This window comes from Aulostomus chinensis, chromosome 15 (genome assembly GCF_037954235.1).
Source record: "Aulostomus chinensis isolate RoL2024-O1b breed Wild chromosome 15, RoL_Achi_v1.0, whole genome shotgun sequence".
NCBI classification, from domain to species: Eukaryota; Metazoa; Chordata; class Actinopteri; order Syngnathiformes; family Aulostomidae; genus Aulostomus; species Aulostomus chinensis.
In genome coordinates this window covers 14,023,399-14,037,270 of record NC_141334.1, presented here as the reverse complement: position 1 = coordinate 14,037,270, position 13,872 = coordinate 14,023,399, and the positions used below count along the sequence as shown (strand labels likewise).

The 13,872-nt window shown below is 39.4% G+C and overlaps 1 protein-coding gene across 5 annotated transcripts in view; it reads left to right on the top strand.

Moving 5' to 3' along the window:
- Positions 1-13,872, top strand: part of sptbn2 (spectrin, beta, non-erythrocytic 2) — a 50,485-nt gene that overhangs the window by 10,375 nt on the left and 26,238 nt on the right. For 3 of the 5 annotated variants that reach the window (XM_086179451.1, XM_086179452.1, XM_086179454.1), the window contains one exon: positions 4,427-4,614. In XM_086179451.1, the coding sequence (XP_086035577.1) occupies positions 4,458-4,614 (157 nt within the window). In that variant the 5' untranslated portion in view covers positions 4,427-4,457. Of the gene's footprint in view, positions 1-4,426; positions 4,615-7,868; positions 8,523-13,872 lie in introns of those variants that run through there. The other 2 variants (XM_086179455.1, XM_086179453.1) reach the window with 1 other exon arrangement.

Here is a 13,872-nt window from a genome sequence, read left to right as displayed (position 1 = left end):
GGGACTCGAACCCGGAACCTTCTTGCTGTGAGGTGACAGTGCTGACCACTGCACCTTAGATTATGACTCATTACAGCATTCGATTAGATTCTTGATTGGCCACAACCATGCAAAAGATGGACAAAGAAGATTGATTATGTTGACAAATAAGTAGGGCTGCAATCAACCAAAGAAATTCTTGGTCGACTGAAGCCCTCAAATTTCGACTAAAAATCGACTAATTTTATGAAAAATATACTGTGTCAACTATCAGCACAAAACTTGTTGAGGAATATTTAGACAATTGTTTTTTTCATGTTATAATAATTGACTGACACTATCAGTTGTCCTGCACACAGAGCAAGACTGAACAGAGGAGCTCAGCATTGCTGCTCAGACACAAATAGACATTTAACTTAAATCTTTACTCTTAAACACAAAAGGCAAGTCCACGGTAAGAATTTTTACAATTAAAACAAAACAATTATTAGACTAAAACATTGAAATACCAATTCTGATAAGTTTCGGTACTTTCCTCCTGATGATGAAATTAATGTGGCAAAAAATCGACCAATCAGTATTTTGGTCGAGCCAGAACGTATCGACTAATAAATCGACCGGTTGACTGGGAGATTACAGCCCCACAAATAAGAAATGCTTGCAAATAGCAATAAGAATAAATTTGTGGGCAAATGAGAACTAAGCAGATGTGTGAGGGTACACAACAAATCTTTGCGATATTTACCTAATCAAAATCACTATGGTTGAAAAATAAAAATGCTCAATTTCTACTTTTTTCAATGAGTATTGTATTACCTCTCTCATCCGGGGCAGTGTTCTCTCAGTTTACACCAGAACAGTCTTCTAATATTGAGCAGCCTTTTTGAAAATGTTCTCATTTCACTCTGTTGTTGTGTCACACGTGTGCAAGTGAACAACATAGAAATGATGAATTGCATTCCTGGCAGACCCTGTTATTTCAGTTGTTCTGCTGAACAGTCTTTTCATTGCTTTGGATGAGGAGTCTCTTGCTGGTACATATTTTATTGTTTGTTGTTATTGCCCAGGCTAAAGTGAAATTTGTCAAAATGCATATTTGTCAGTAATTATTGCATCTTAACAACTATGTGTAAATCGGGGGAAGGTGACAGGTAATGGGGTATTGTGGAGGCGTTGTTCTTCCGTCTTCTCTAATCCCTGCATTTAGTTTCTATTCCGAGCCACTCCTTAATCTCTTGCTAATGAGATTTGCCAAGCTTTTGTTTTATTTTTTATAGGTAGAATGTGTGATTTTGGATGGTGCGATAATGGGCGGTGCCTCCTCTGTCGAGAGTCTCATAATTCATAATCAAACCCCTCCCCTGTATATAGCACATTCATTTTCATTTAGTTCTACTTCGTTTGCTGTGGGGCTGCCACAAGCGATTATGTTTATTTCAATTAATCTGATGATTATTTTCATGATGGATCAATGAATCATTTAATTTGTAAAATGTCTAGAAATTGTATTGCTTCTCTCCCTTTAATGGTCCCCTGGACCCTGTCAAAGACCCTTTTGGGGGAAAAAAATCAACAAAAAATACAGCAAATCAGAGTTTGGTACCAGCAAATGTTTTACGTATATAAGTAATTTTCCGTTAATTTTCTTTTGATCATCTGATTGAGCAAGTATAAAAAAAACAACAGTTTTATACCTGCACGTCCATTTGAATTCCATTAAGTCACTGTATCTGCAAAGAACGATAGAGTAAGACTGTATACGACTCTACTGTTAAACAGTGCAATTCTGTGAGATTATTGTACCATGAAAGTACTTTTGTAACATAACTGATTGCAATGAAGTGCTGTCTGTGCTTGTAATTAGATCCGCATAAAATGGATATACTGAGACAGATCGGCTCGTCTTTGGTTATGACCAATAAAACTGAGAACCAGCCGACTATGGTCACCAGCAGGTCATCTTTGTGTCTCTACACTTATTTTATTCACAAACCTTTTTGGGAATGTACAGTCTCAATAGGGAGCATTGTGTTTCATCAGCTCGAGCAAAACCCTGAATTTTATGAAATGAATTTACAATGATGCAAATTTCACCATTTTATGATTGATTGCATTTTTATTGTCCAATTCTGTGATTCCATTCCTGCATCATGGAAATCATAGGACCCCACTGCATACTAGTCCTGCACTAACTTGGCACGACATGACTAGCCAACAGATGGCTCTAGTTTACACTTCTCTTTGAGCTTTAAATTCAGACAGATTAATTGTTATCACGTCAGTCAAACTTGCCATCATGCCAGCAATGATGCTCATAGTGTAAGACCAACATGTGAGAACTGTTGTGCTGATACAAGTGATTGACTTGAACCTTGTGGTTCAAAGATGTTCAATCCACAATCCCACTTGACAGAGAAAAACCTCATCTAAAACCTTAGCACTTTTCTGCTGCCTCTTTTCTTTCTTAGTTACTATCATCATATCCTGGTTTGCAGTTGAAATCACTTTACTGCAACCAGACACAACAAAAGATCAACCAACGGGTATTAGCAAACTGACTGCTCAACCTAGGCTATTAATCTGGTCAATGCTCTTAAACAAATTGTTAATGGGGGAGTAATCTTTATGTTCATCCCCCATTTGGTGTTGGTCTATAATACCAAGTACAGGATCTGTCTGCTCATATGCTGTTAGTCTTGGACTATACATTAATGAGGGAATTAAATGAAATCACCTCCTATTAATGTTAACAAAATAAACCCTTATTAACAGCGTATGTGATGGAAGCATTGATATAATATATCCTATAATATTTGGATGAATTATTGCCAGTCATTAATGTTTTACCTCCTATCTGTTTTTCATCATTTTATCTGTGTGAAGTTGTAGAAAATATTATGATATGGTGTTTGTAATACAGAAGTATAATAGAATTGTTGTAGCATCCTGGTATGTTTGTATTAGTAACCCATGTCCTGTGCAGCTTTAGATGAATTTGAATAATTAGCAAGATGCAGTTGCAGCCAATCAGACAAAAGGGGTGGAACTGACCTCCTTGTTTATGAAGTATTGAGTGTTGCCATATGAGGGTGTCCTTGTTTTTATAACTTGAATGATGTTTATGTGCTAACTGTAGAGCAGATGAATGTTACATACCTCATGGTTAGTGCAAGGGCAGGGACATAGAGTATAAATAATATTCGACCAAAGGAATGATGTGGGGTTTTTAACGCAGATGATTTCTCACTCTGGTGATGACAGTCAGCCAGACAATGTCTCACTCAGAATGACTGAGCTGATAGGCAGGATTCTGCCAGTTCCAATAAACTTGCCATCAGATAGCCACTTTTTCTCTTCAGCAGCAGACACGCTGTACACCATGCAGGATACTGTGCCATCAGGGAGCTTTCACCGCACTCAGCCATCAAATTTAACAGTGCATTTCGTAAAAGAAACATAATTTTGACTGGTAACTGAGCACACGTAGCTTCATTATTGCCGACATTTAAGCCTTACTCGTCTCAAAGACAACTGTGAAGACCACAACGAGCCTTTTGTTTTAACAATGGCTAGACATCAGAATGCTGGAGAATCAAATTGGGTGTCATAGTCCTCAATGTATTTGTACTTGTTGGTTGAAAGAGAATAAGCCAGGTGCTTGTGCACTGTTAATGTCTTCTGACTTTAAGTGACAGCTGCAGACGTTCACTCTCATCGTTTGAGACATCACCAGTGTTCAAAACCTCACATCATTCTGACTCCACTCAAGTAAGAGTCTCCGTCCCAGTGCTGCTCTTCATACCTTTCTTTTAATTTTATCTTTTGGGAAACGAACCACAAAACAAAAGTGTCTGTGTCTGAACACACATGCATGCCAGATATGTGTTTTTAAAAGAAGAATGAAAGCAGCGACTGAGTCTAACTATAGATAGGTGATAATGATTTAATATTGATATTCAGACTGAAGCAAGATGTTGTCTGGGCATTTTGGCCACTGTCAAATAGTAAAAGAAAACTACTTGGAAGTTTCCTGGTGTTTAAGTCTTCATACAGACACACATTTCCAAACGATTTTGGCTGTATGAATTAAAGAATTTTTTTGTTGTGTGCTGTGGTTTTGCTTGCTAGATATCTCAAAACCTAATCTAATCCAGCAGGAGTGCGATGCTCAATTTTTGTTGCCTAATTAACAACCTAATGTTAATAAACTTCTATTTGCACATCGTTAGTTAGGAGCTCTTGAGACTGACAGGGTAGTGGGTGTGATTTATGTGACTGGACATCATCTGGCCTAGGTAATATGCTCATCTTCTAAAAGGAGTTTGCAGATTATTAGCTCACAAACATTTCAAGGGTCAGTCATGTGAAAGTTCTGTTACAACACAATATCCTTCACCTTTCCTGCATGCGCTGATGTTTTTATCTGCCTTTTGTGTTTGGATTTTAGGTTGGATGTGTTTTCCACTAGCCTAAACACCATGAGCACCATCTCACCGACAGACTTTGACAGCTTGGAGATCCAGCAGCAGTATAACGACATCAACAACCGCTGGGACCTGGCAGCAGAAACTGACTGGGATAATGAAAACAGTTCAGCACGCCTTTTTGAGCGCTCACGCATCAAGGCTCTCGCAGGTATGCTGTACTTCAGATCAGATGTTACTTAGATTTAAAACAGTACCACAACAGTTTGTGGAGTTTCTTCCTGTAAAGCTATCTTACTTCAAGTCACATCCATTTCTGAGAGCTTCACAGCATCTTTACACCAAGCTTTTAGCCGTAGCAGGTTTGGGACACCAGAATGCATCAGTACAATTTTGGCTACGACATCTTTTAACATGACAATCTTTGTCGTCACTCATTTCATAGAGGCTTGCCGCAGCACTCCATCATTCCTGTGATTCAGTGGTCTCAAAACAATGTTCACATGCAACGTAATTTAAATTTAAGCCAATAGTGTAACTGTTTTTAAAATAACATTTCAAATACACAACAGGACTTTTGAACAAAATGTGTTGAAATCCAGTCAGGCTCTGTTTGTCCTGGGTATAAACATAATTTTCTCTGTCCCAAAAGAAGCAATTCTCAATTTATAGGTTGAGACAGAAATACTTAGAAAAGGAGGACAGTGCCAGGGAGCTGCACTGGCAATCCACCAAAGAGTAATAGTGATGGAATGAGGTGGTAAGAATAGACTCCAGGGGAAGGTGTGGTGAGAGTCACGATAACCAGCTAAAATTCTCTAAATCCTAGCTAATTTCCCAAAATCATTTATATATTATTGTTTTAAATCCCATTAAATGAGTGGTGTTTTAAAACTCAGCCACATTAAACTTTTTTGTCTGGATGGTAATGTATTTACTCAAGTGATCTTTTTGAAACTAACAATGGTTTTGGGACATGAATGACCTGAATGCAGCATTATTTCCCTATACTTTGCAGTCTTGACGTCCTTCCAAGCCAACCAACCTCATGTCTGACTTCACAGCCTATCTCTGTCAAAAGCTCTATTAGCTCTTAAAATTTGTGTGCAAAAGCTTGTTTTTTTGCTGTCTATGTAATACCCTATATCTTTTCTGGTGCCACATTCTTTGAATAAATGCCTGTTGTATATGGTTTAAACTAGTTGCAGTAACATGGAGAACCCAGCAGAGGGGAGCAACAGGCAGGAAGGTACTAAGTCACAGACAATGACACAACTCTAGGCATAAAAGCAGAAAAAAACAAAGATGAGTGCTGCTGGTATCAAAGAAGTTCTGAAAAATAAGTCATGGAGTCACTTACAAATAAAACCAGAATAATTTCCTCATGCTTGATGGGCACACACTTTCTGCCTAGACATTGTATATTGCAGATCTTGCTTTCATGATAATGGAAAGAGGGTTGTAACAATATTTTCTCTTTGTCACCTGCCTTTATGTCACCTGAAAAAAGAGCAAGTGTGACCAGTGTGTGTGGGCATGTGTGAATACCTGTGATACCATCGCAGTTTGCAAGTATGGACTTGATGTCTACATTCTTTGACATGCTTCAGCAACTGTTTCCCCTAGGCTGAACTCCTGCCCAACTTTAACAACTTTACAATGCCCAAATGTCAAGATCTACCTTCTGTACACAGCTGCTTACTTATGCTTTTCCCTACCAGTCATACTGTAGCCACTTTTCACTCTGAAATATGATTGCATCATATCCTGGTTTATATCCTTTACACCGTGCCTGCCTGCCCCTGGTTTACAGTAAAATTCCACCCTCCCACCCCCGTTTACAGTAGAATTCCACGCCCCCGTAAGATCATTATAATATACATAAATAACCACATCAATATTTTTCTATACTGCCAGTGTAGCAACACTGGAGTGAACTTTCAACTCTACTTTCTTCAGGGGGTTCCCCTCAGGTCACTTACTCTTTAGGAGTATGTTCCAAATGTCTACCCTCACTGGGCTCCCCAGAGTTGTGATGTAGAATTGATAAAATGCACATGCTCTTCAAGTGGTCATGTTTACTCCCCTAGCAGCTCCTGTCTGTTCCTCCTCCTTGTCTGTGTTTATTAACTCCACTATACCACCATTAATTATCATTAGTTCCATTTTACAAAATACAGGAGTTTCTTCCTCCTCTCCCTTTGGCAGACCAGCACAGTCTGTTTTCATTTTTCACAAGATTATGAAAAGCTGCGGAGGGAGTAAACTGCCATAATATATTAACTCACATATGCCAGACACAAAAACCTGCCATCACATCTGCTACTCCCGTTAATTGGGATTGGGATGTTTGATATATGCCCCGTGGGATTTGGAATGGCCATGACTATAGTTCTCTGCTCATCATTTCTCTGCATGTGAGCATAGCATTGCCTCTGTTCCTTCAGAAGGAAGAGTGTTCTCCTTGGGTCTCATTAGTACAAACCCCTCCATAAACACTCTGTCACAGAGGGCCCGGGGCAGGCAGTTTCCTAATGAGACCCATCCAGATGCTCCCTGCTCATCAGGACATTCACAGAAAAATAAAACAGCCAGACTGTTTTACTACTGCTCCCTGTCCGAAACCAAAGGCCATCCACTCATGAGAGAGACCATGACCTCTCTGTTTATAGGATTGTCTAATTAAGTGCATCTGGGTCAGTGCCTTACAGTTACATTTTCTATGGATGTTCAATTAGTAGCTGTAAATAAGCATTGACCTTCCATCCATAAAGAAAACATCTTACAATAATGATTTATTATACATTTTTTACGACTTTTGTTACATGAAGTCTTGCACATATAAACAAGCTTGGGAATGAACCAACAAGAGACAGTGTTGCAGCCGTTGATAAACAGTATTTCTATATTTGTCCTTCAGCAAGCCATCAGATGTGTTATTACAAAATAGGTCTATAATTGTTTCAGAAAGGTAATGCCTCACTTCCACCCCCACCCTCGCTCAACCATTTGCCTGACAAACAGACACGGACGTTCATAATTTCAAATCTTGTTCAGACAGGAAAGAGCTTATTGTGTTGCTAAGACTCTCCCAGCAACTTCCCCCTTGTCTCAGCTCATTATCATAAGGCAGACTCCGCGAACAGAAAAAAGAAGAGCAAATGTTGTCTTGGAGAGTGACGGAGGTAAGAAGCAAGCTCTCAGGGAGACATAGGATAAGAGACAAAATCTGATGGGAACTTTCAAGATTGTACCTTCTTGGCAAGCCACTCCCTGGTGCTAACTGGAATTAAGGTGGCGTTGAGTAATCTGCCTCATGTAACACTGAGCAGGGAAGTCTAATGGTTTAGTCCACCTCTACAACCACCCCTCCCCTCATCCCTCCACCATGTTCTTCCTTTGTGCTCCTCCCTTACACACACCTTATGCAAATGACATGAATTTCAGAAGGCACAGCAGGCTGTGTTTACACAGCTATCTGACCGCAGTCAGTTAGCTTGCTCTGCTGTGCTCTGCTTCAGCAAATGCGTGTACAGAGTTTGGAGGGAAGGAATATCCAGTGTTCCTTTGGTAGAACCACAAGGAGCGCAGACTTTTTTTTTTTTTTTAAACCACCATAAGTGTGGTGAAATTCTTCCAGGAGGGGGTGAAACAAGAGAACATTTCTTTTTTTGGGCCCTCTTTGAAATTATTTTATGAAAGAAAATCTTCGCTTGGATCGATCACTGTTTTCATTGGACAAGGTGGAAGATACAGTAGATGAAGAAAAGAACAGGCGGCAAACCTTTCGAGCTTGTGTTGTGCCTAACTCAGGCTCAACATTGAGGGGATTTAGAAGAGGAGGATAAACAAAGACTTTTGGATATAAAAACATTTTGATCTTCTGGAAAGCCCTCAGTAGGATTTGATATATTTTTAGAAGGAAATATTTCCTTTGCCCTGCTATGTAGTAGAACTCTAATCTCCTTTGTATCTGAAAGGAATATTTAGGAGAGGAATCTAGAATCAAGGCCATGGAGTGGGACCACAGGGACAGAGAGCCCTGTTTGTCCCCAGCAGCATTTGTTAATCAGGTACAATACTCCAACATCCTGGAAGGAAGGTTTAAACAGCTGCAAGGTAAGTGGCACTGACTTATTAGTTTGAAAGTGGAATTGCATTCTTACTGGGATTTTTTTTTCCAATATATTTTAATCCCGCCATTTGTTTAGTTTAACTCTCAACAATATTTTGGAGTTATTCAGCTTTCCTGCCAATGCCATAAGTTAGGGACTCAGGTTCTCTGGTATGCAGCTTACGGAAAGAGGTGTTAATGTTAACTTATCTCCAACAGTGGGAAGTGTTACTCTTTAACATGTAACCTGTTTTTTATTAAAGTGTGAAAAATGTAGTTGAATTGGCCTACTGGGCCAGTGTTCTACTGAAAGGCTCGCAGCAGGTGCTTTTGGTTGTATATGAGTTCTGAAAAGACATTTATTTATTTTTCTGGCAGAATTGATCAGAGGTTATAATGTGAGACTCCTCTCTCAATTCAAAATGAACGCTTTCATAGATGTACAGTAGCGTTCAGCTCAGCGCTAAAGCAGGCAGGTAGTCTGGCACCTGATCACTGGGCCACCTGTCCTTTTTTTATCTTATTACAATGCGTGGCTCTGTCTCTAGCCAAAGCCTTGAAGTCCTGCACACAGAAATCTCAGTCTTTAAACTGCCAAATTCTCAGATCTGTGTTAACAATATTAAGAGCAGTAAATGATTTAAGTAGCAGCAATAATGTTAAACAAACCTTTTTCATTGACAGCGTTTTATCAGGATTCTATTCTTATCATATTGCCATTTTCTGTGAGTTTTTAGACACCACAGTCACAAGCCAGAGGACGAAGTATTCATCGTAGCCGATTAACTGTAGGTGCTATAGTGCATGCAACCAGCATGGTAGTCAGTAGTGTGCATGACAAACAGGGTGTTTGCTAGCTTCCGGTCCCTCCCTTGCAGATGTCTGAAAAAGTTGTCTCACATTTTACTTGAGAGGAATGTCTACTCACTCTGCAAGTTTGACATCTTTTTGTGGACCAGCATTATTTCAGATCTGGTATTACAATACTTTTTTTGGCCTGAGGGGGAGAGAGACACCCTCTGCTTTAAGAAGAAAGTGTAAGATTTACATGCTAGTCAGAACTGTGGGCACATACATAGCTCGGTTACCAAATTTTTGCTGACAAGATTTATGCACGTCCCTGCAACAAGACTATTGTGCAATGAGGCTGATTGACACAGTTTCTGCATCTAGACAGAGAGAGGAAGCTAGGGTACAGATGTAGGATATGCCCTCTGTACTCTCCTGTACATGTATGTGTTCTGGATGGAGCTACAAATACACTTGCGCACACATACTCATGCGCTTGCATAAATACATGGGTAACTTCTACTTGTATTTCCAGTTTGACTGCCCTTGAGGTTCATTCTTTGTGTCACTCTCTCCTCCTCCCGCTATTAAATCATGTCTGCTGAATTTACACATACACAGTTTTGTAACATTGTCTCACCACTTGACACAAATGGAAATATTCAATCAGTATTTTTGTGTACAGAGGTCATGTGGTGGTATATGTTTGAAATATTTTTCACATTCTTGCAGACAGTGTGTGCAGTTGATCCTAACTTGTTTTTAGACAAAAATTTCACCTTGCTTAAACAATTGATTTGATAATTCACATTATTCATGTGAATAATTTGATATAGTGACTAAAGGACCCATAAAGAATTATTAGAAGAGAACATGGCTGGATGTGTCAGTAGAGGTCAACTAGTGGTCGTGCTGCTTCCCTTAGTTGTCACAGACCTCAGGCTAACTGACAAACTGCTGACATTGATTTGTTTAATGTCGGACTGTGCAACACTGAACTAGTTCCAGATGAATGAAGTGAGTCTTTCTGGAAATGAACTAAATGAAGTATTGGGTGTTCTGCTATGCATATAAGTTTAAGTGTAAATTCTCCTAAACATTACCATTCAATTGATTGATTAGACTCCTTTTTTCCTGATATGGTTTGTTTTGTGCTGAGCATTTGTCTGGTCAGGTCACTATATCTTTCTCTGGGCAGTGTTACATCTTCATTCTCTCGGGTTGGATGAGGATAGCCTTGATGCTGGAGAAGGGGCTAGCTGGTGGCATGCTAACTTCTGTATCTATGCAGTACAGTACGTACTGTAGATGTCCCTGTCAGCATGGCAAAACTGTCTAATTGATCATTTTTGTTACTTTTTCAGTATTTTAAACTGAAATTCTTAACATGTAGCAGATTAAAGATACATTTGCTGTGACTAGAAATGGGATGAAGGAAATGACAAGGTTCCATATCATCTAAGATGAAATCACTCGACCCATCCAGCATTATAAGGAAGAGGTGACTTTTATCTAACATGTAAAGAATAAATAGTAAATATGTTAATACTGTTATGGTATTTTTTGTTGTGGCCCCAATCACTTTATACTCATAATATGTTAATTTATTGTGGCTTTTGCAATTACATTGCAATAACAAATGCAGATGGAAATTTTGTTGCCTTTTACTTCTAATTAAAGATGCCAGTAACAAGATAAATGCAACTTAACTGGTTAGAAGTCACTGTTCGCTCTGTACTAGTGTTGGTAGTGTCAGCTACTTAGAATCTAGTTGTGTACTGCCGACATTTTTGTTAGTTCAGTCAAAGCTCGACAAATAGGTGACCAATACTATGTTTTCTTTTGTTTTTAGAATAGTCTTAGTTGTCTTGGTCTTAGGCATTTTGTGGATCGTGAAAAAGCTCAATGTCACATTTTAGGTCATGTTTCAAATCTAATAGCTCACAATGAATTGGATATTGTTACTTAATATTTCTAAAACTCCCAATTGAAAGGTCTGGCCTCCAGCTGTAACTTGGAGTCACATTACCTTTGTGAGGTTGGTAATGTGACATCAAATACACGCACACACACACAGACACTCACACACACACACACACACACACACACACACACACACACACACACGAAACGCCTTTTTATTTGTACAGTTTTGCTAATATTGACAATTTCCTACTTGTAACCAGACAGTAGAGTTTCAGAGGCTATAGGATAATTACTTTCTTGTTGACATTTCATACCCTTTTTGTGTCCAGATGTTATGGCTGAGAGGTGCCTGTTTACTGTCTCCTCTCCCATGGGATTGGCCTTGGCCAGTCCTTGCCTCTCTTATCTTCCCCATTATCAGCAGCTGCAGCTGCAGATGGCACAGAGGGGCATGACCTAAAGGGCAGTACCTTTACTGCGTTCCAAAGGGAAAAAAGACAGTGCAGTAACGGAGGTCTCTATCTTTAAACCCCTTTTACAGGCATTCAGCTATACTACCATTAAGAAGACCACTCATTACAGAGGCTATATTTGTACACTGAACCATAGAAGGCTGCCATAATGCAGCCTAGCATGCCAGCGTACTGGAATCGGAGGTGTTGCATCTTATAGTGTAAAGGCGTTCTACCATGTCTGCTCTCCCCATTATAAGGACGACTCAAGTCTGTCACTACATTCATTGTCAGTTTAGCAGCACAATAACAATGCCCCCCCTCCCATTCTGTCTTTGTACATATTATGCTGCATGTTGAATTGATAGAACAGCCCAAGCCTGCCTTGAAAAGGTTGTGAAAAAGAGAAGGAAACTGTTGCTTTTCTATAGTTGTGACCTCAAACTGTTGAAGTGTAAAAATAACGTATACCACATGTGGCAAGGCAGCAGTTTTGCCACAACCTTAATGTCAAAGTCATAAGCAGAGGAAGGGCAGTTCCGCTTTTTTTTAGGGAGGGAAATGTCAAGGCATGTACATCTGTATGTGTCATTTTGCTAACTTTGTTTTGAACACACGTCTCTTGTTCATGGATTCCTTGTACTATCTGAGGATGTCTGATGATAATGCAGAAACAATCACCACAGCTTTGTAGACCTATCGAGGTGGAGTGTGGTGTCATCTATGTGTGTAAAGTACAGGATGTTATCTGAATCTGAGGTGTTGACTTTAGTTGTGTTAGTTAAACTTTACTGGTCATCTCAATTCAGAGTAGCTTCCCTGAATTATCCATTCACATCACATCCATTAACATCACACACTACCACACACTTGTTTCAGTAAGGCCATAGTAACCACTAACCACAAAGCAGAAGCTGCTTTTTACTATGAGTTTGAATAGTGTGATAATGACTTCATGAACTCTGTAACTCTCTATTAACAGTGTTAAATTCACTATATGACACTATTATTGAGTGCTCCAGGATGCAGATGGAGGCTAGTGGCTGAAAATGGTGTCACTGGCTCTAGTTTCTTTTGCTTGAAATACAGAATCAGAAGATTCATGCAAACTCAAGGAAAAATGCATTCTGTCTGCAGTATTACAAAGTTCCATTATATAGCTTCACAGATAAGATCTGCTCTTAATCTTTCTTTCCATGTTTGGACTTTGTCTAATGTGGATATTGTTGGTATTCTATAGCATTGTGTAGTCCTGTTCATTGTGTTTGGTCCCGTTTAGTCCAGACATGTAACTTTTTGGGTTCATTGAAAAATGCACTGGTTCTTGCGCTCTTGGATTTACTCTTAAGGGTGTGAAAAGCTATGTTAGTTTTAAATAATGTATTCTTTTGATGAAATAAATGAGACCATAGCTAGTAAGAGTAAAGTCAGACTCCCACTTAGGATGGATTTTCTCTGTACCCCTTGGCTTGACAACATAGACAAGAGTCTATGAGAAGGTCATTAAAGCAGATAAAGGCCGACCGATTGATGGAAGCTGTTTATTCATTCTTGCTCAGGACAGAGTGACCATTATGCAAGCTTAGGGTGGGTGAGAGACAGGACAGTGTGTCAAGAGTTTATGGTGTAAAGGGCATTTCAGCCAAGCAAGAAAGGGACTCGGGAATGGCTAGGGAGGGAGGTATGACCTGGTCAGGACTTGAAAAAGACCATTTTTAGCAGCACATAATGATTACCAGGACACCAGACACTGCTAAGACCTCTCTATTTCATGTAGAAGCTGCTTACAGTATATTGGTGTCTGGAAATAATAACGTATTTGTGTGTTTTGACAGTACTTAGTCAAGGAAATTAAAACTGGTCACATCTTTCAGAAGTGAAGTGCTTACTATGGTAAGCTATTTATGGATAGAGTCACTTTCCCTCAGTGCTTTAGTGACGACACAGGGACCTGAAGTGCAGTGTCATGCATGACAGGATTCATAATGAGATTGCAGTGAGCAACATTGCAAACTTGCCCTCTATAAGGAGAATGAGATGGATGCCTCTTTCCATTTCTGCTTTTCAGTTTGTCCACCAAGATTTTGCACTGGCTCGGTTTGTGTTATTTGAGCATTGTAACATTGTAACCACTAAGCATTCTTCCTCACGGACATTTCACCCTGTAGCGTTAATAGATAAAAGTCTG